Source organism: Pelodiscus sinensis, chromosome 4, assembly GCF_049634645.1.
Source record: "Pelodiscus sinensis isolate JC-2024 chromosome 4, ASM4963464v1, whole genome shotgun sequence".
Classification (NCBI taxonomy): domain Eukaryota; kingdom Metazoa; phylum Chordata; order Testudines; family Trionychidae; genus Pelodiscus; species Pelodiscus sinensis.
Window position 1 is genome coordinate 96,766,442 of NC_134714.1, and position 19,319 is coordinate 96,785,760.

General features: G+C 44.7%; 1 protein-coding gene across 5 annotated transcripts in view; it reads right to left on the bottom strand.

Moving 5' to 3' along the window:
• The window catches only part of DCDC1 (doublecortin domain containing 1), a 604,418-nt gene that overhangs the window by 496,146 nt on the left and 88,953 nt on the right, over window positions 1-19,319 (bottom strand). For all 5 annotated transcript variants that reach the window (XM_075927782.1, XM_075927784.1, XM_075927785.1 and 2 more), the window contains one exon: window positions 18,202-18,407. In XM_075927782.1, coding sequence (XP_075783897.1) covers window positions 18,202-18,407 — 206 coding nt within the window. The remainder of the gene's footprint in view (window positions 1-18,201; window positions 18,408-19,319) is intronic.

Consider the following 19,319-nt stretch of genomic DNA (forward strand, 5'->3'; position numbering starts at 1 on the left):
CTTCTCCCACCCCATTACTTCCTGACTATTGTTCAGGTCTATGAGTATGCTGCTAAATGGCCGAAGGAACAACATACATAGCCCACTACCTAGATATAGCATCTGCATTCCCTTTGCATTAGTTGTAATAGTGGTATGAAAATCAGAGCCCCAGCTCCAATTTTTCCAGTTGTCTCTGTCTCCCTCTGATCTTTTGGCATACATTTTCTGGCATGTCTCTGAATATGCTGTCTTCTACCCCGCAACCTAGATATATTGCCTGCTCAAAACATGGATAAATCTGAATGGAGTCATTGACTGTTTTGAACATCAGTAATTTTAGTGTGGTTAGTGACATGGTTGAGCACTAAAAATCAAAACAAAAAACAGACAAACAAAAAATCTGTTTTTTTTTCTATTTTAGATATCATTTAGGTCTGTTTTGATTTCACTCAAATGTCAGAATATCAGGATCTTCTCACTGTAGTCTTCAAATTATCTTTGTAGAGTCCCTTAGCTCCACCATGAACTCCTAAATTTTAGGCAATTTGTGCCATCTTACTTCTGAGGTTACATTTTTTTCTCTCTTAGTAAATTGTTACTTTAAATCATGTAATATATGTTCTGTTTTGGTCACTTTCTGTTCCCCTGAGGCCTTGGGCTATAGCCAGGATTTACACTGGTCACTGCAAAGCGTTCTTATTGGGCACATGGTGAGCATAGACAGCTACAGCGCCAGCACCAAAAATGACATTGTGAAAAGCCTGTGCCAAGCTTTAGATCTGAACAGTTTAGAAGAGACATGACATCACTGTCTATCTAAAGTTAATTTTTTGTTATATTTTTAGATGTTGGCTTCAAAATTAATATTAATAATATACAGGCAGTCCCCGAGTTACGCGGATCCGACTTATGTTGGATCCGCAGTTACAAACGGGACCCGTCTCCCTGGTCTCCAGCAGACCAGGGAGAGGAAGCAAAGCGGCGGAGCACGCGGGCAGCGGACAGCCCAGATGCGTCTGGGCTGTCCGCTGCCCGCGTGCTCCGCGGCTTTGCTCTGCTTTGCTCCCCGTCTCCCTGGTCTGCAGACCAGGGGGACAGGGAGCAAAGCGGCGGAGCACGCGGGCAGCGGACAGCCCAGACGCTTCTGGGTTGTCCGCTGCCCGCGTGCTCCACGGCTTTGCTCTGCTCCCCGTCTCCCTGGTCTGCAGAGCAAAGCCATGGAGCAAGCGGGCAGCGGACAGCCCAGAAGCGTCTGGGCTGTCCGCTGCCCGTGTGCTCTGCCACTTTGCTCCCCGTCCCCCTGGTCTGCAGACCAGGGAGACGGGGAGCAAAGCAGAGCAAAGCCGTGGAGCACGCGGGCAGCGGACAGCCCAGAAGCGTCTGGGCTCTCCGCTGCCCGCGTGTTCCATGGCTTTGCTCCCCGTCCCCCTGGTCTGCAGACCAGGGAGACGGGGAGCAAAGCAGAGCAAAGCCGCGGAGCCCGAGGGCAGCAGGACAGCCACGGCACGTCTGGGCTATCCCACTGCCCCCGAGCTCCGCGGCTTTGCTCCGGACGCCTGTGGTACAGCAGCTGGGGTGCTGCCAGTTGGTCCCTTAGCACCACTCTGTGCGCTACTGGACCAACCCAGCAGCACCCCAGCTGCTCTGCCCCAGGCGTCCTGATTCAGCCACTGCTGGTCAGTTTCAGCAGCGGCTGAATCAGGACGCCTGGGGCAGAGCAGCTTGGGTGCTGCTGGGTTGGTCCAGAAGTGCCGAGGAGCGGTGGCACTACTGGACCAACCCAGCAGCACCCCAGCTGCTCTGCCCCAGGCATCCCCAAATCAGCCGCTGCTGAAACTGACCAGTGGCTGACTACAGGAAACCCCTGCCCCGGGCTTCCTGGAATCAGCCGCTGATCAGTTTCAGCAGCAGCTGACTTGGGGATGCCTGGGGTTCTTAAGTTGAATTTGTATGTAAGTCAGAACTGGCGTCCAGATTCAGCCGCTGTTGAAACTGATCAGTTTCAGCAGCGGCTGAATCTGGACGCCAGTTCCGACTTACATACAGATTCAACTTAAGAACAAACCTACAGTCCCTATCTTGTACGTAACCCGGGGACTGCCTGTATAATAAAAAGATTTCCCACCTTTTCTTAATTTTAGCCTTTATTTTTTGGGTTGCACAGCCCTTGCCCTGCATTTTGCACGTACTGGTAGTATTTCTGTTTCATTATTTTCCAAGCACAGTTTGATGACACTGATTTAGCAGTTTCTCACAGTTCACTGCTTCAGTTTTCATCAAATTATACTTCTAGTTACACTAGACACTTTCATCATCAATTTCCATACGCCTCAAAGACATGTAGGGAACAGTTTGCCAACACTGAACTGAAATGCTAGACAATAACTAGAGTAGAATAGTTTTCTCATAGCATGCACCTAACCAAGAGCTTAGAACTCCAGGATTCTTCCCTTTAGCTGGAGGTTTCTGCTTGTATGTGCCCAAAATCTAGACACACATAACTGCTAGAGAATATGCATTTTAGTGTCAAATCAAAGTGTAAAAATGAACACTGGCCAGAGATTAATCTTTCTAGACATAGGATCCTTTCCCAATTCTGCACAGGAACCTACGTCCGTGAATGGTCACTTCATGTGAATTAAATCTTAGTTCTTGCTCCACAGGATAGGAACATCATGAGTAATCTATGCTATATTTTTATAACAACTGAAATGTTTATGTCATGTATATTATAGTAAGTGTGATATCTCATATTTACAAGTATTATGATTTCTGTCTTCAGGGTTTAAGCTAGTTGAACTTTCAGATCAGTGGTGTTACTAGCAAAATTCAGGAACATCAAGAACCAAGAACTGTGGGATTGCGTACAATGAATATAGAAAAACTGGAGCTTGTTTCTTTTATGTATGGCTAAAATGAACATCAATAACTGTTTGGAGATCAGTTGGGAGATAATTCCATATAGAGGTTAATCCTATCTGTTGATAATGATTGCTTTTCTAGTGTGGTCTGGACTTAAATCTGAAAGGGAATCCCCTTGAAATAATCTTTAGGATTGTTACAAAATACGAGCAAAATTCTCTACTGCAATCCCCCATGAAGATCTATCATCTGTATTGTGAATGAATCTCTATGGCAGACTTTGCAGTTGTTCCAAGTGTGGAACTCCCACAGATATCAACCTGTCAAGGGAAGTTTCACAAATGAAATGAGAGCAATGTGTGAGTGGAGAGCCATACTGAGAGGAGAATTTTACCTTAACGGTAGGCAATGCTGGTTGGTAAGTCTTTCTTCTCCTTAGCGCAGATCGTGTAATATGAACTGTCTTCACCTGTACTTGACTTTTCTCACTAAAATCAGAAAGACAGCCACGGGAGGAGCACGAGACAGAACTCAGACTTGGTTGTGGCTCCTTCAGACTCTGATTGGTTTTGAGTGGAAATGTAATGTAGTTAGAGGGCTTTAGTCAGTATGTCTCTCTGCACTAGCTCAGAAACCCTGCTCAGTGCTGCTTCTGGGTTGAATAATCTACATGATGAGGAGGGAGGGGACTGATGCATAGGTCACAGGACAAACACCATTGATGTTCATGGTAATGATCTTTGTTCTCTGAGTGTGCATTTGATTTTTGGCAAAACCTAGAGCACTGGAACTTTTCCCTACAGTAGATATGTATGTTAGCTATGTGAATGGCTGGGCTGAAGCCACAAAAAGCTGAAATCCCCATTATGATAATGATCTCTAACCTGTATTGCAGCAAAGTTAACCATTCAGAACAACCTTAATACTCCCATTGTACATTATCAAATAACTGGTAACTTGAGAGAACTGATTTAGCAAACAGCATGGGCTCGTCTACATTGGCCCCTTTTCCGAAAGGGGCATGGTAATTTCAGAGATCGTAATAGGGAAATCCGCGGGGGATTTAAATATCCCCCGCGGCATTTAAATAAAAATGTCCGCCGCTTTTTTCCGGCTTTTAGAAAAGCCGGAAAAGAGCGTCTACACTGGCCCCGATCCTCTGGAAAAAGCGCCCTTTTCCGGAGGATCTTATTCCTTATTCAAAGTAGGAATAAGATCCTCCGGAAAAGGGCGCTTTTTCCGGAGGATCGGAGCCAGTGTAGACGCTCTTTTCAGGCTTTTCTAAAAGCCGGAAAAAAGCGGCGGACATTTTTATTTAAATGCCACGGGGGATATTTAAATCCCCCGCGGATTTCCCTATTACGATCTCTGAAATTACCATGCCCCTTTCGGAAAAGGGGCCAGTGTAGACGTAGCCCATATGTGTCTGTGATCCACTTAAAGAACAAGCAGAAAGCTTGGAAACCAACACTACTTTTAAGCAGGATTCTTTTGCTCGTTGTGTTCAAAACTGGGGAGTATACTGCCATAAATTGCCACAGAAGGCAATCTCCACATATCTTTCTGCCAGTCAAAGTCTGGCTTTCCCACATTTCACTAGGTTTCACTGTCTGTGGACCCTACCTGCTCCTGATGTAATGTCCGTGCAATAACTACCATGTGTGATCAATGTTAACATTTTAAAAATACACGTTTATATACAAAACAGAAGTAACTATGCCCAATTTAACAAGGAGTTGTAAGTCACTCTAGTTTCCTTTGTACTTTTAAAAATAGTGCTCACCAGAATATTTAGAAGAACAAAAATTAATTGCAATAGTTTTTTCCTTGGATGCATGTACGGGTAAATGTACTTCTGAAAATTCCAAATGTAAGTGATTAGTCCACATTACATTTTTACATTGGTTTGTTCATTCTACAGACAGCTTGGGCTATTCCAATCAATTAATTTAATAAGAGCAAGGTAGCAGAGGACCTTTATCCTATGATAAAGTTTTGGTCCACTGAATGTAAAAACAATGCCCAGAGGAAACTGTGATATTTCATTTTGTAGCCTTACTTGATGCTCTATCAGCATTACAATGATGTATTCCTCCCAAACTGAAGATACTGTCAGCACATGTGAAAATCATATCCCTGTGAGAATTGTCCCTTTCTCAGAGTCCTTGATGGCTTAAATGGACAAAGAGAAAGATGGACCCATGTTTTTTTCCTAGGATACTGTGTTTTCTGGAATGTTCAACAGCTTAGTTTTTGGAGCTTGGGTTTTTGTTTTTGTTTGTTTCTTTGCTTGTTTGTTTGTTTTTTGGGAAGGGGGAATATAATACAATTAGAAACCAGAAGAAACCATAAAGGAATGAAATCACAAAACCCTAAGCCTTTGACATGAGATCACATTCATATTTTCAGAGTTGAATTAGCTGCATTTTCTTCTTGTTCTGTTTTTTTTCTTAGGCTCTGTCTAGACTGCAGGGTTTTTTTTAGAAAAAAGTAGCCTTTTTTCGAAAAAACTTCACCTGCGTCTAGACTACAGCCGTGTTCTTTTGAAATTAAATCAAAAGAACGTAGCTTTTCTTTTGACGGCGGTACTCCTCATTTCACGAGGAATAACGCCTTTTTTCGAAAGTGCTCTTTCGAAAAAAGGCGCTACGTAATGCAAACTGTGCTTTTTCAAAAGAGAGCATCCAGACTGCACTGGGTGCTCTCTTTCGAAAAAGGAGCTTGCTTTTTCAAAAGTACTGATTGTAGTCTAGATGGTCTTTTTCGAAAGAAGCTTTTTCGAAAGTGTCTTTCGAAAAAGCCTCTTTCAAAAGAGGCTTGCAGTCTAGACGTAGCCTTAATGGAAAGTACTTTTAAGAGCTAAAAGAAGAGCTCTCTAGCTGGTCTGGATTTCTTGTAGTTTGAATCCTCTGACTTCCTAACCTTATTTTGTATATAATGATTGCATATTCAACTAAACTGCCTAACCAGCATGCCAACTTTAAAGCTGTAAAATGGGAAAAAACAAAACCCAGAGATCTTTATAGATCTAACATTAGGGCTTCCTTCTAGGTCAGGGGTGGCCAACCATTAAGAGCCAAAATAGTGGTGGACACAGCGCAAAGAGCCAAGGGAAAAAAGTTGTTGAGCAAAAAAAAAAAAAAGCCCGCTGCCGTTTGGTCGAGCAGCCCTTTTAAGAACAGAGAAAGCATTGCCATTTGAAGATGGCCGTTTTGAAGCCTACACCAGCATCCCGTGCAGACAGAAACATGCTGCCCCTTTCAGAGCTCTAAGCCGCAGGTGTGAGAGCTGCAATTTTTTCCCCTGCTCTAGGGTGTGATGACTGATCCAATGTGTTAGTGTTTGCTGTAATTGTCTTCTCTTCCCCAGTTACTTTTTATTTTTTTTACCTGAGGTGTGGGCCTGCAAAACCCCACTGACCTTTGTGTGAATATGATGAAGCCTTAGGTCTTTGTTGTAGATTTCTCCTTGCCGAGTTCTTACTTGCATATGTTGCTTAATGATCACTTGGGGACAACCAGATTCTCAGATCTTACCTTTCTTCAAACAAGAATCCTTAATTCTCCCACCTCAAGTTGTCAGAAATTGTAAACACTAAAGCAATAGAGAATATACAAAGAGTCTCTCCAGTGTTGCATCCTAATCAGGAGAAACTTAAAAATAAACAAAGAGCCAGTTTCTGCTATGCTTGAACCACACTGGGCAGCACTTTGATGCGGAACTGATCCTGTTAAAATAAATGGTGCTCTTCATGGAATAAGGTTCTGCTCAACATGAGTAAGGGCAACAGAATTTGACCCATATGCTTTTTGGGACAGGAATTGAGTTTTCTATGTCTATCCAGTACTGAAACATACCAGTACTATGATTTAAGTCAGAGTCTAAGAGCTCATTTCTCTTTTCCCTGTGGATGTTGTTCCTAAACTTTTCTTTGTTTAGGGAAACAATCCTTAAAGACTTTAAAAATGCTTTTCTTGTGCAGTTTCACAGATGCATTGGAAAGACTTTCCACAGGGAACATTGACTTTCACTGGGAATTGTGTTTCTGCCTTCCTTTCTTCTGTTTGCCAGAAATAAAATATAGAGGGACTGGGATGGGATGGGATGGCAGAGGGAACTTCTATTTATTTGACAAAATACTGAAATCTATAATAAAACTTTTAATAGGCCTCATCCTACAACAAAAGCTGTTTGTTAAAACCTGAAGAATATTTTTAATTTCATCCAACCAGAAAATCAAACCTGTGGCATTCACCACAGACTACGTGTTACCTTTTCTATACCTAAATGTATACCCTTAGATAATCTCCTCAAACATTTTATTAATATATCAAAATTCACAGTCAAAATGAAGACAAACATACCACAACTTTTTCATTCTTGCTTACCTTGCATTCTTGTGTTTAATTTTTTTCTGGAACTTAACACCTCTTTATCAATGAAGGAAGAAAGGTGGGAAAACAAAATAATTTATTTTCTAGAAACCACTTTAAATATATAGTCCCAGTTTATATCCATGCAGAAACTGAGGAACAAAGAAGTGTGCAAGGTAAGGCAAACCAATGATAGAGCCAAGGAATAGACAGCACCTGTTTCTTTCGATTCTTGGTGCAATACACTATCGAAATATCTCAAGCCAATCTTTTTTTTTCCAGTGGAAGAATGTGTTTCAGTGGAAGATTGTATCACCAGAGCCTAATGAAATGCATCTTAGAATACTCAAGGAACTGATAAAGGAGATATCTGAGCCTTTAGCTATCTTCTCTGAAAAATCATGGAAGTTGGGAGACATTCCAGAAGACCGGAAAAGGGCAAATAAAGTGCCCATCTATAAAAAGGAAAATAAGAACAACCCAGGAAACTACAGACCGGTCGGTTTAACTTCTGTTCCAGCAAAGATAATGGAACAAGTAATTAAGGAATTTATCTGTGTGACGGGACGGGCGGCCTCCACCCCATGGAGGCAGATCTGCCCTGCACTGACCCTGCAGTCGTGCTCGCGCTCCTGGGGGCAGCCCAGGAAGCACAGGTGGCATGCGGCCCCTGCACTGCAGCCACCTCTCAGCTGAGAGGCGGGGGAGGGGCCAGAGAGGCATGCCGGTCAGCGCACTGAGGCCGGGCGGAGGTACACGCCAGCCGCAATGTGCACGGCTGATGACGTCACACTGGGAGGACGCTGGCGCAGTGTTTAAACCCGGAGGGGATGCCCGGGAGAAAGAGGCAGGAGGAGCGAGACCTGGGAGGAAGGACGCCCGGTAGAGAGGGAGACCCGGGAGGAAGGACCCCCCCCCCAGGAGGGGAAACACCCGAGAAGGAAGTCACATGGCGGGAGCTGGTCCCACTGGGACGGCAGCAGAAACAGAGAAGGACTGTGGGGTAGGAAGTAGCCCAGGGCTGGGGTTGGAGTCAGTGTGCCGGTGAGTTGCAGGCATTAGCCCCACCGGCTGGACAGGATCTAGCGAACCTGTCCTTAGGGCCCTGGGCTGGGGCCCGTGAGAGAGGGCGGGCCCGGGCCCTCCTACCCCCATGTCCCGGCAATAACAGCCGCACCAAGCGCCAGACGCTGGGGTGAGAGCGAACGAAGAGTGCTGAGGACCTACCCCAGGTGGGGAAATACAAGAGGGGGTGGCTAAGCACGCGTCTGATTGGGGCGGGCTGGAGCCCCACTTGTACAATCTGCAACCACCTGGAAGATAATAGGGTGATAGGTAACAGCCAGCATGGATTTGTAAAGAGCAAATCATGTCAAACGAATCTGATAACTGTCTTTGATAGGATAACGAGTCTTGTGGCAAAGGAAGAAACAGAGGATGTGGTATACCTAGACTTTAGTAAAGTATTTGATATGGTCTTGCATGATATTCTTACCAATAAACTAGGCAAATTCAACTTAGATGGGGCAACTATAAGGTGGGTGCGTAACTGGCTGGATAACCATTCTCAGGGTATGTCTACACTACCACCCTAGTTCGAACTAGGGTGGTTAATGTAGGCAACCGGAGTTGCAAATGAAGCCCGGGATTTGAATTTCCCAGGCTTCATTTGCATATTGCCGGGCGCCGCCATTTTTAAATGTCCGCTAGTTCGGACTCCGTGCCCGCGGCTACACGCGGCACGAACTACGTAGTTTGGATTAGGCTTCCTATTCCGAACTACTGTTACTCCTCATGGAACGAGGAGTTCAAATCCCGGGCTTCATTTGCAACTCCGGTTGCCTACATTAACCACCCTAGTTCGAACTACGGTGGTAGTGTAGACATACCCTCAGAGAGCAGTTATTAACGGTTCACAATCCTGCTGGAAGGGCATAACAAGTGAAGTTCTGTAGGGGTCTGTTTTGGGACTGGTTCTGTTCAATATCTTCATCAACGATTTAGATATTGGCATAAAGAGTACACTTATTAAGTTTGCAGATTATACCAAGTGGAAGGGGTTGCAACTGCTTTGGAGGACAGGGTCATAATTCAAAAGCATCTGGAGAAACTGGAGAAATGGTCTGAGGTAAATAGGATGAAGTTTAATAAGGACAAATGCAAAGTGCTCCACTTAGGAAGGAACAATCAGACTCACATACACAGAATGGGAAGTGACTGACTAGGAAGGAGTACGGCAGAAAGGGATCTATGGGTCATAGTTGAGCACAAGCTAAATATGAGTCAATAGTGTGATGCTGTTGCAAAAAAAAGCAAACATGATTCTGGGAATCATTAACAGGAGTGTTGTGAGCAAGACACGAGAAGTCATTTTTCCGCTCTACTCTGCGCTGATAAGGCCTCATTTGGAGTATTGTGTCTAGTTCTGGGCATCACATTTCAAGAAAGATATGGAGAAATTGGAGAAAGTCCAGAGAAAAGCAACAAGAATGATTAAAGGTCTAGAGAACATGACTGTGACGGGGACGCCGCGGCACCCCACACTTCAACCATGCCGGACCAGGTGTTCTGGGGCAAAAAGCCGCTGCAACTTCTGCTGTGGCTATGCCGAGGGTGCTCTGCGGCCGTTGGCAGCATCAGACACCCGAGCGGGCTGCGGGGAGATGAAGGGGGAGACGCTGGAAATTGCGTCCAAAGACCACCAGCAGCAGTGACACCGGGACGCTGAAAAGAAGTGAGGCTGTACCACCAAGGGGGGAGAGGTAATCGCCCGGTGCGGGCGATGGAGAGGAGTCGGCATGCCAGAAGGCAGGAAGTGGCCCAAGGCAGGGCACTTAGAGGAGTCCGGGGGTTTAGTGCGTTAAGGGAGACTCCCCACCAACCGGACAGGGCTTTGCCACCCTGTCCTTAAGGCCTTGGGCCAGGACCCGGAGTGAGTGCGGGCCTGGGTCCCCCTACCACCCTTCAACAGCAGCTAGAGCAATGCAGTCGGCGCTTGGCGAGGTGAAAGTGTAGACTATTCCGGCTGAGACCAGCCAGATGGCATGACTAAACTGTAGAACTTGTAAGGATCATGGGTGAAGGTGATCGGGTGCGAGTTGTGGTGTGGGTCTCTCGAATGGGTTATGACATGGACACAGGCAGCTCGGGGATTCATGATGGGCCTTTGGAGATCTAAGGGGGCTGGTTTGTGGGGCAGCACGAAGGAAGCAATCCCTGGCTGGGCCATTGGCTGTCCCGTGCCAGGCGGGGGCTTCCGTCAGAGGGCCAGAGGAACACAGGTGCCGACCCCGAGGGTGGGGACCGCCCTAACATGAGGGAGCCTGAGGGGCGGTGGCCTGACAATGACCTATGAAGGAAGACTGAAAGAACTGGGCTTGTTTAGTTTGGAAAGAAGACTGAGATGTGACATGATAACAGTTTTCACCTGAACAGTTTTCATGTAAAAGGGTGTCACAAGGAGGAGGGAGGAAAATTGTTCTCATTGGCCTCTGAGGACAAGACAAGGCACAATGGGCTTAAACTGCAGCAGGGGAGGCTTAGCTTTGACATTAGGAAAAACTTCCTAACTGCCAGAGTAGTTAAACACTGAAATAAGTTGCCTAGGGGGATTGTGGAATCTCCATCTCTGGAAATACCTAAGAGCAGGTTAGATAGAGATCTATAAGGGATGATCTAGATGGCACAGGATCCTGCCATGAGGGCAGGGGACCGGACTCTATGACATCTCAAGGTCCCTTCCAGTTCTAGTGTTCTATGATTCTATGAAATTCACACTCTGGTTCAGTACTTCAAATGCTGCTTTTATTTGGTGAGAAGGAAGGGAAAGAGTCACTTATTAATAAGGACCATTTTAGCTGAAACAAGAGAAATCTCTTTGAGGCCTTGCAGGGTACGTCTACATAGCAGGACTAAAGTTGAATTAAGCTACCAACTTCAGCTACATCAATTGTGTAGCTTGAGTCAAAATAGCTCAATTTGGCTTTTGGCACTGTCTGCACGGCAGGAAGTCAAAGGAAGAACACTCTTCCTTCAATGTCCCTTACTCCTCATGAAATGGCAATTTCCACGAGTCAGAGAAAGAAATCATCCAGTTTAACATTATTTCAAAATAATGGCTTGTAGAGTAGACACGCACGATGTTATTTCGTAATAACTCCTGTTTTTCTGAAATAACGCTCCTGTGTAGATGATTACCCACAATGATTACACTAAAACAGTGCTCTCCAAGCTTTTTAACCACAAGATCACTTTTTCAATTTAAGTGCAATATAAGATTTACCTCAAACCCAAATACCCCTGTCCAGCTTCCTTCACCGCCCTTCTCTGAGGCCCTACCCCTGCTCCATCCCTTCTCTGAGGCCTCACACTACTCACCCCATCCCCCTTCCTCCTCGAATATCATTCACTTTCACCAGCCTGGGTTAGAGGGTTCCTAGTTCGAACTACCTAGTTCGTGCCGCGTGTAGCCGCGCGGCACGGGGTTCGAACCAGCGGGGATTTAAAAACGGCGGCGCCCCGCTTATGCAAATGAAGCCCGGGAAATTCAAATCCCGGGCTTCATTTGCAATTGCGGTATGACTACATTACCCCGCTAGTTCGAACTAGCAGGGTAGTGTAGACATACCCTCTGAAATTAGGGAGATGGGGTGAGTTCTGGAGTGGCCTAGGGAGACAGGGTATTCACCTGGAAATCAAAGGGTGGTAGGGTCAATTCCTGACACCCCTCAGGAGCTGCAGTAGTGCCGCCCCCCCCCCCCATCCTGGAAGCAACAAGACAGACAACAAAGAATAAGAGACCTTCCCATGGTGGGGAGGTGGAGTGGGCTCTGGAGTGAACCGGGGGATAGGACATTTGCAGGGTGGGACCCTCCAAAGGTAGGGCAGTGGGGTGGGTTCTAGAGTGACCTAGGCAATAGGGTATTTACTGGAGAGCACAAGGTGGTGCACTTGAGTCCTGCCCCCCCCTCTCCACTCACTCCCCAGAGAGTGCCTTATCCTGTGTTGTCTAGTTGTTCCCAGGGTGGGTGAGAGCTGACACAAGCTGCCCCAGGGATGGAGCTAGCTCCCACATTAGTAAGGCAGGATAAGGTAGGGAGATGGAGTGGGATCTCCAGTGAAGATAGGGAGATGGAGTGGGATTGCCAGTGAACTTAGGGACAGGGCATCAGCCTCTGGAGCACAGGGCTGGCAGGGTCTTCCTTGTGACGTGAGCTGTTTTCCCTGTGGCTGCATCTTTAAAGCTTGCAGGAGAAGGGAAACAATAAAGTTCTGAGGGGTGTGGATAGAGTGGCCACCATGGCAGCCGGGTGGAGGCCAATTATTTTGAAATAAGCATAGCTGAGCCTTCCACAGACACCCTATTTTGAAATAACTATTTTGAAATCAGCATTATTCCTCATGAAATGAGGTGTAATGAGCCCAGGACAGCAACATGGCCGCCCGCTGACCTGGAAGAAGTGCACTCTATGACCCCTTGGCGGGCGGGCCCAGCCGCACCTAGCTCCACCCATAGGAAGCCAGAGGACAGGTGTAGAACTCTAAGAGCTGCGGGCTCAGTAGAGCTAAGCAGCCAACCCTAGCAGACGCCTGGCCCCGGCGCCCGCAGTGAAAAGCTCAGTCATGCTACCCCGACCAGCAGTTGGGTCGAGCCACCAGGACCTCTGCAAACCCCGGAGCCCTGGCCTGGGCTGAAGAGACCCTGGCCACCACCTGAACCCATGCCAAACCCCCCGAGACCCTCGCTGGGCACAGACAACTGGTCCAGCCCACCTGGACCCCTGCCTGCACTGGAGCCCATGTCAGCCCCTCCGTTATCCGCAAACCCCCCAGTGCAATGCCAGAGTCTGGTAGGTTCTCGGGGGAACTGGGAAGTGGCCCAGGGACAGCCAACCTTGGGGCAGTTGAGGAATGGAGGTCAGGTGGGCAGCATGTTGCAGCCTGGACCCCCGCTATCCTTGAACTATTTGTGTTCTCCCATTGCATGGCATCCTGACCCCGAGCAGGGCCATAGGCATTGTCACTTGGCCAACGGCCAGGCTAAAGCGTGCCTTACAGACTTCTGAGCACCCTGGGGAGTTAGCGATGCCTTCCCCCCCGCTGACTAAGGACCCTTTACATGAGGGTTTATTATTCTGGAATAAGAAGCCTATTATTTCAAAATTATTTTGAAATCTCAGGCTTGCTGTGTAGATGCTTACTAACATAATTTCAAAATAACTCTGCACTTTGGACATGCCCTGAGTGTCTTGCCCAATATCACAGAAGCCCTGAACAGCGAAAGAAAGATTGGTTTGAGAAGATAAAATGACAAGAGAAGGAAGGAGAGTGAGGAAGAAAATGAAAGGGAAGGTGACAGAATAGAAGAGATCAAAAGGCTGAAACTGAAAGACAATGATAGACAAAAGCAACAGATTCGGAGGGATAGCCGTATTAGTTTATAAGGGTATGTCTAGACTACATGCCTCTGCTGACCGAGGCATGTAAATTAGACTTACCGACATAGTCAATGAAGCAGGGATTTAAATATTCCCTGCTTCATTAGAATAAAAATGGCCGCCGCATTGTGCCAGCTCAGATGTTTGTTGGCACGAAGTGGCAGTCAAGATGGGGATCAGTCGACAAGGAAAGCCTTTGCCAACCGATCCTTTATGCCTCGTGCAATGAGGTTTACAGGATTGGTTGGCAAAGGCTTTCCTTGCCGACCGATCCCCATCTTGACTGCCGCTTCGTCCCAACAAACATCTGAGCTGGCACAATGCGGCGGCCATTTTTATTCTAATAAAGCAGGGGATATTTAAATCCCCGCTTCATTGACTATGTCAGTAAGTCTAATTTACAAACCTCGGTCAGCAGAGGCATGGAGTCTAAACATACCCTAACTGAAAAAACAACTAATAGTCTTGCAGCACCTTAGAGACTAACAAAAAATGTAAATGCTATTGTTAGTTTTCATGGGCACAACCCACTTCTTCAGAGATATACTAAATTACATTGTTCAAAATGTATTTAATGAAAATTGAATTACTATGTTCAGCTTAAACAAACACATTATACACATACACCCGATTGAAGTCCATCACAAGTTCTATGCCTGGGTGACTTTTTTATCCCTGATTCAGAAACAAGAAATGTTTTCTGTTTAAATTTACCAAAAACGACAAGGGGGATATCTTGGTGGGTGGGACAGAGGGTTTTTTCACCTGTCAGGAAGTGACTTATTTGATGGGTTGCTCAAAAGATATTGCTTGGTCGGCTTGCCTGAACATGCTTGTCCAACTCTGCCTGCAGGTCCACAACCTGCCTCCATTTGCTTGAACTAGTCCTGAACTTTCCAGTCAAAAGGTAGTGTCTCAGAATGATTTTATGTAAGAGGTATAAGATCAAGCTTTATACAAATTATTTTTGTAAATTAGCATCAGTGTTGTTAGTAGCGCTAGCTAGTATAGTAATATTAGCATTCCTCAACATAGGAAGATTTTTAATGCCCCAGAATTAATAGTAAGAAAGAAGTTTAATCTCTTTAGAATCATAGAACAGGGTTGGGAAATAATTTTCACAGAGGGGGGCACTTAATTAATTTTACTAGGTGGTCATTGGCCAGATCCACTCCTGGAAGAGGCAGACCTAGGAAGGAAAAGACGGTGTTGGAGACAAGCCTCCCCCAAGAGTTTTCTGGGGATGGAGGTTTTGAATTAAAAAATATAGCAAAGGACTTGAGGTTTATGACCCCTCTGCTATGCTACGTCTACATTGGCCCCTTTACCGGAAGGGGCATGGTAATTTTTGAAGTAGGAATAAGATCCTCCGGAAAAGGGCTTTTTTTCCGGAGGATCGGGGCCAGTGTAGATGCTCTTTTCCGGCTTTTCTAAAAGCCGGAAAAAAGTGGCGGACATTTTTATTTAAATGCTGCGGGGGATATTTAAATCCCCCGCGCATTTCCCTATTGCGATTTCAAAAATTACCATGCCCCTTCCGGAAAAGGGGCCAATGTAGACGAGCCTCTACTGTATTGCCTGGCAACTGTGTGGGTTGCTGCGGCTATTTAAAAGGCTTGTGGCTCCAGCCCCTGCTAGGACAGTGCCGCAGATCCTGCTGCTTGAGCCACCATCTGAAAATTTGGTGCCACAAGCAACAGTATATAAAAAGAAAGGGTCAGATGCAGTCCACAGCCTGGATCAGCCCTGTCATAGAAACATAGGGTTGGAAGAAACCTCAGGAGGTCATGGAGTGAAAACCCCTGCTAAAAACAGGACCAACCCCAAATAAATCATCTAAGCCAGGGCTCTGTCAAGCCAGGACTTAAAAACCTCTAAGGGTGGAGAGTCCACCACCTCCCTAGGTAACCCATTCCAGTGCTTCACCACCTTCCTAGTGAAACAGTTTTTCCTAATATCCAACCATGACCTCTCCCACTGCAACTTGAGACCATTCCTCCTTGTTCTGTCATCTGTCACCATTGAGAACAGCCTCTCCTCATCCTCTTTGGTAACCTGTTCAGGTAGTTGAAGGCTGCTATCAAATCCACCCTCACTCTTCTCTTCTGTAGACTAACTAAGACCAGATCCCTCAGTCTCTCCTTGTAAGTCATGTGCTCATGCCCCCTAATCATCTGTGTTGCCCTCTGCTAGACTTTCTCCAATGTATACACATCCTTTCTTAAATGGGAGAGGGGGAACAGAATGGGATGCAACACTCCAGATGTGGCCTCATCAGTGCTGTGTAAAGGGAATAATCACTTCTCTAGATCAGCTGGCAATACTTCTAATAATGCCATTAGCCTTCTTGGGTATAAGGCACACTGTTGACTCGTATCCAGCCTCTCATCCAGGTCATTTTCTGCCAAACTGCTTCTTAGCCAGTCAGTCCCCGGCATGTAGCAGTGCTTGGGATTCTTCCATCCTAAGTGCAGGACACTACACTTGTCCTTGTTGAACCTCATCAGATTTCTTTTGGCCCAATCCTCCAATTTCTCCAGGTCACTCTGGACCCTGTCCCTACCCTCCAGCATATATATCTTTCCTCCATCTTAGTATCATCCGCAAACTTGCTGAGGGTGCAATCCATCCCCTCATCCGGGTCATTAATAAAGATGTTGAACAAACGCCAACCAGCCATTGAACCATTAATCGTTACCCATGGAGCCCAAGAATCTAGCCAGCTATTTATACAATGTATAGTCCATTTATCCAATCCATACTTCTTTAACATGCTGGCACAAATACTATAGGAGACCGTATTGAAAGCTTCACTAAAGTCAAGATATATCCTACTCCTTCCCTGACCTCCCTCTTATTGCTAAAATGCTTGTAGAAACTTTTCTTGTTACCCTTCACATCCTTTGCTAGCTGCAATTCCAACTGTGCTTTGGCATTCCTGATTATACTTCTGCATGCACAAGCAATATATTTATACTCTTTCCCAATCATCTGACCAAGTTTCCACTTCTTGTAAGCTTCCTTTTCTTTCTCACTAGGTACTTTATACAGTCCTTATGGCTGTAGCTTCTTAAGGTGTGTCTACGCAGACAACTAGTTAGCAGCAAGCAGCTGTGTGAATTTACCATGCACTAGCCTGCTGGAGAATGTGTGGATCCTGCATGTTAAGTTTATTAATGCACTCTATTCCTTTTTCAAAGAGGACTAGATCAAAGCTCATTAATGAACTGCAAATGTGCATCAATAGGTCCACACAGTTAGCCCATAGCAGCCTAGTATATGGAGATTCACACCTCAGCTTACCACAAAATAAATGTTTATGTAGACAATCCTGAAGTGACTGAAAATTACACCTGTCCCCTGGTTTTATTTGTTTTTTAAATGTGACCCAATGAAATTCAAAGGAATTCATAAATCAGAGAGGATGGAATGTTAATGCTCTAGGCATTCAGTTCAATGCCCACTGCACACAAAGGAAATCTTTCCAGAGACTTGAGTAGGAGGTGAATTGGGCCCTAAAGCTGTGAGAAGATAATATGTATCTTTTCAGACTTATTGAAAAGATAACACATAATAACGACAGAAATCCTGATAGTGAGATTTAGATACCAACTGTGTGTCTTGAAAGCTACCAACACACTTGCCAGCTGTCTACACTGGCCACTTGAATTTCCTCAAAAGCACTGACGATCTTCTGTAAGATTGTCAGTGCTTTTGCAGAAATACTATGCTGTTCCCGTTCGGGCAAAAGTCTTTTTCTGAAAAACTTTTGCGCAAAAGGGCCAGTGTAGACAGCAGAGATTTGTTTTCCGCAAAAAAGCCCCGATCGCAAAAATGGAGATCGGGGCTTTTTTGCGGAAAAGCGCGTCTAGATTGGCCACGGACGCTTTTCCGCAAAAAGTGCTTTTGCAGAAAAGTGTCCTGCTGATCTAGGCACGCTTTTCCGAAAATGCTTTTAATGGAAAACTTTTCCGTTAAAAGCATTTCCGGAAAATCATGGCAGTGTAGACATAGCCACTTATGAATTAGCCTGATTATTTAAGTATTTGTTTAAAAAGTCTCAGAGGGATAGTTGTGTTACTCTGTAACCTTAAAAACAACCCTCAAGCTCATCTGAAGGTGTGGATTTTGCCCACAAAAGCTCATGATTAACAAATACTATATATATATATATATATATATATATATATATATATATATATAGTATTTGTTAATCTCTAAGGTGCTACAGAACTAAGTATTTATTGTTATAAAAGCATACATAAAAAGAACAAGAACACGTTAACCTAAAAACTATTATATTGCCAAGGAAGTCTTTAGTGAGGGCTTTTACTTTTAGTGTATTTTTAGGAGTAGGATACTATATAATTATGCCATTTTAGTAATTTAAGACAAACAGCATTGCATATTTTTTCTAAAATGTTAAACAAAATCTATAATCTGATCAAGTGTTCAAGTAATTAGTTAGAAAAAGAATAACTAACATGAAGAAGTGAGGCCAATGTTTTTTTCCAGGAAACTTGGGCTAGTTAATAAACAAAGTTTACCTTTTCGGTTTGGTCCTGTGCTGCAATTATCTCATAGCCATCATGCCCTGTGCAATTCTTAAACACCAGAATCCTGAGTGAGGACTTCTCAGTAAGCTTTCTCATGCGCCTGGAAAGGACAGATTTGGTTTTCCTTCTTTTGACACCAGTAGGAAGAACCAGACCATTCATTGTCCAAGTTACTTTCTTCATTAATGACAGATGGTCTGGAAGAAAAGAGGAAAAAAGCTTAGGTAAATATTTGGCTTCAAAATTAAAAATGGACACATTATGCTCCTGTTTCCCTGTTATGTTAATAATGCACACTGGCCTATCTCCATACAGATACTGGTATTTTCTAAAATAGTACCACACGCTTCTCACTAACCATGACATAAGCTGTAGCAAGCTGCCTCCACTGATAGCCTGCATTAATCATCATTCCTGAAAGGAACAGATGTTTAGGGTATAACAGAGTAATACCACAATTTAGTCATAATTAAAATTCACCCTTAGTATGCCTCTATTACTGATCAGAAAGGAGCATTTAGCTTCTCATCTACAAAAAAAGAAATTGCTTCTCATCTCTTCTGCTTCAGGAAAATTAAACCTGTTCCTTAATTCATACACTGTTTGAGTTCCACAACTGACACTGCATCCTGCAAAGGATGCTATTTTTCCTCCTTAACAGTTGATTTCCTTGCATGTTTACAAGGATGACCTCTAAATAGTATCATAGTACAGAATATATTTGCAACTACTGTATATATAAAACTTGAATCCTTACTTGAGTAGCTATGCATCTTATATGGAAAATAAATTCTAGAAAATATGTTGCTACCTATTAAAACCAGGCCAGTAAATACACTATTTTTGTTAGGGTGCATCTACAGAGCAGTGTTATTTCAGAATAATGGCTATTATTCTGAAATCGTTATTTCAGAATAACGGCCATTATTCTGAAATAACAATGTGAGAGTCTACACAGCAATTCTGTTATTTTGCAATAAATTTGAAATAACGGATTGCTTATTCCGACTTCTGTAAACCTCATTCCACAAGGAATAACACCTATTCCTCAACAGCTATTTCGGAATAGCAGTCATGTGGACGCTCCATTACTGCTGTTTTGAAATAGC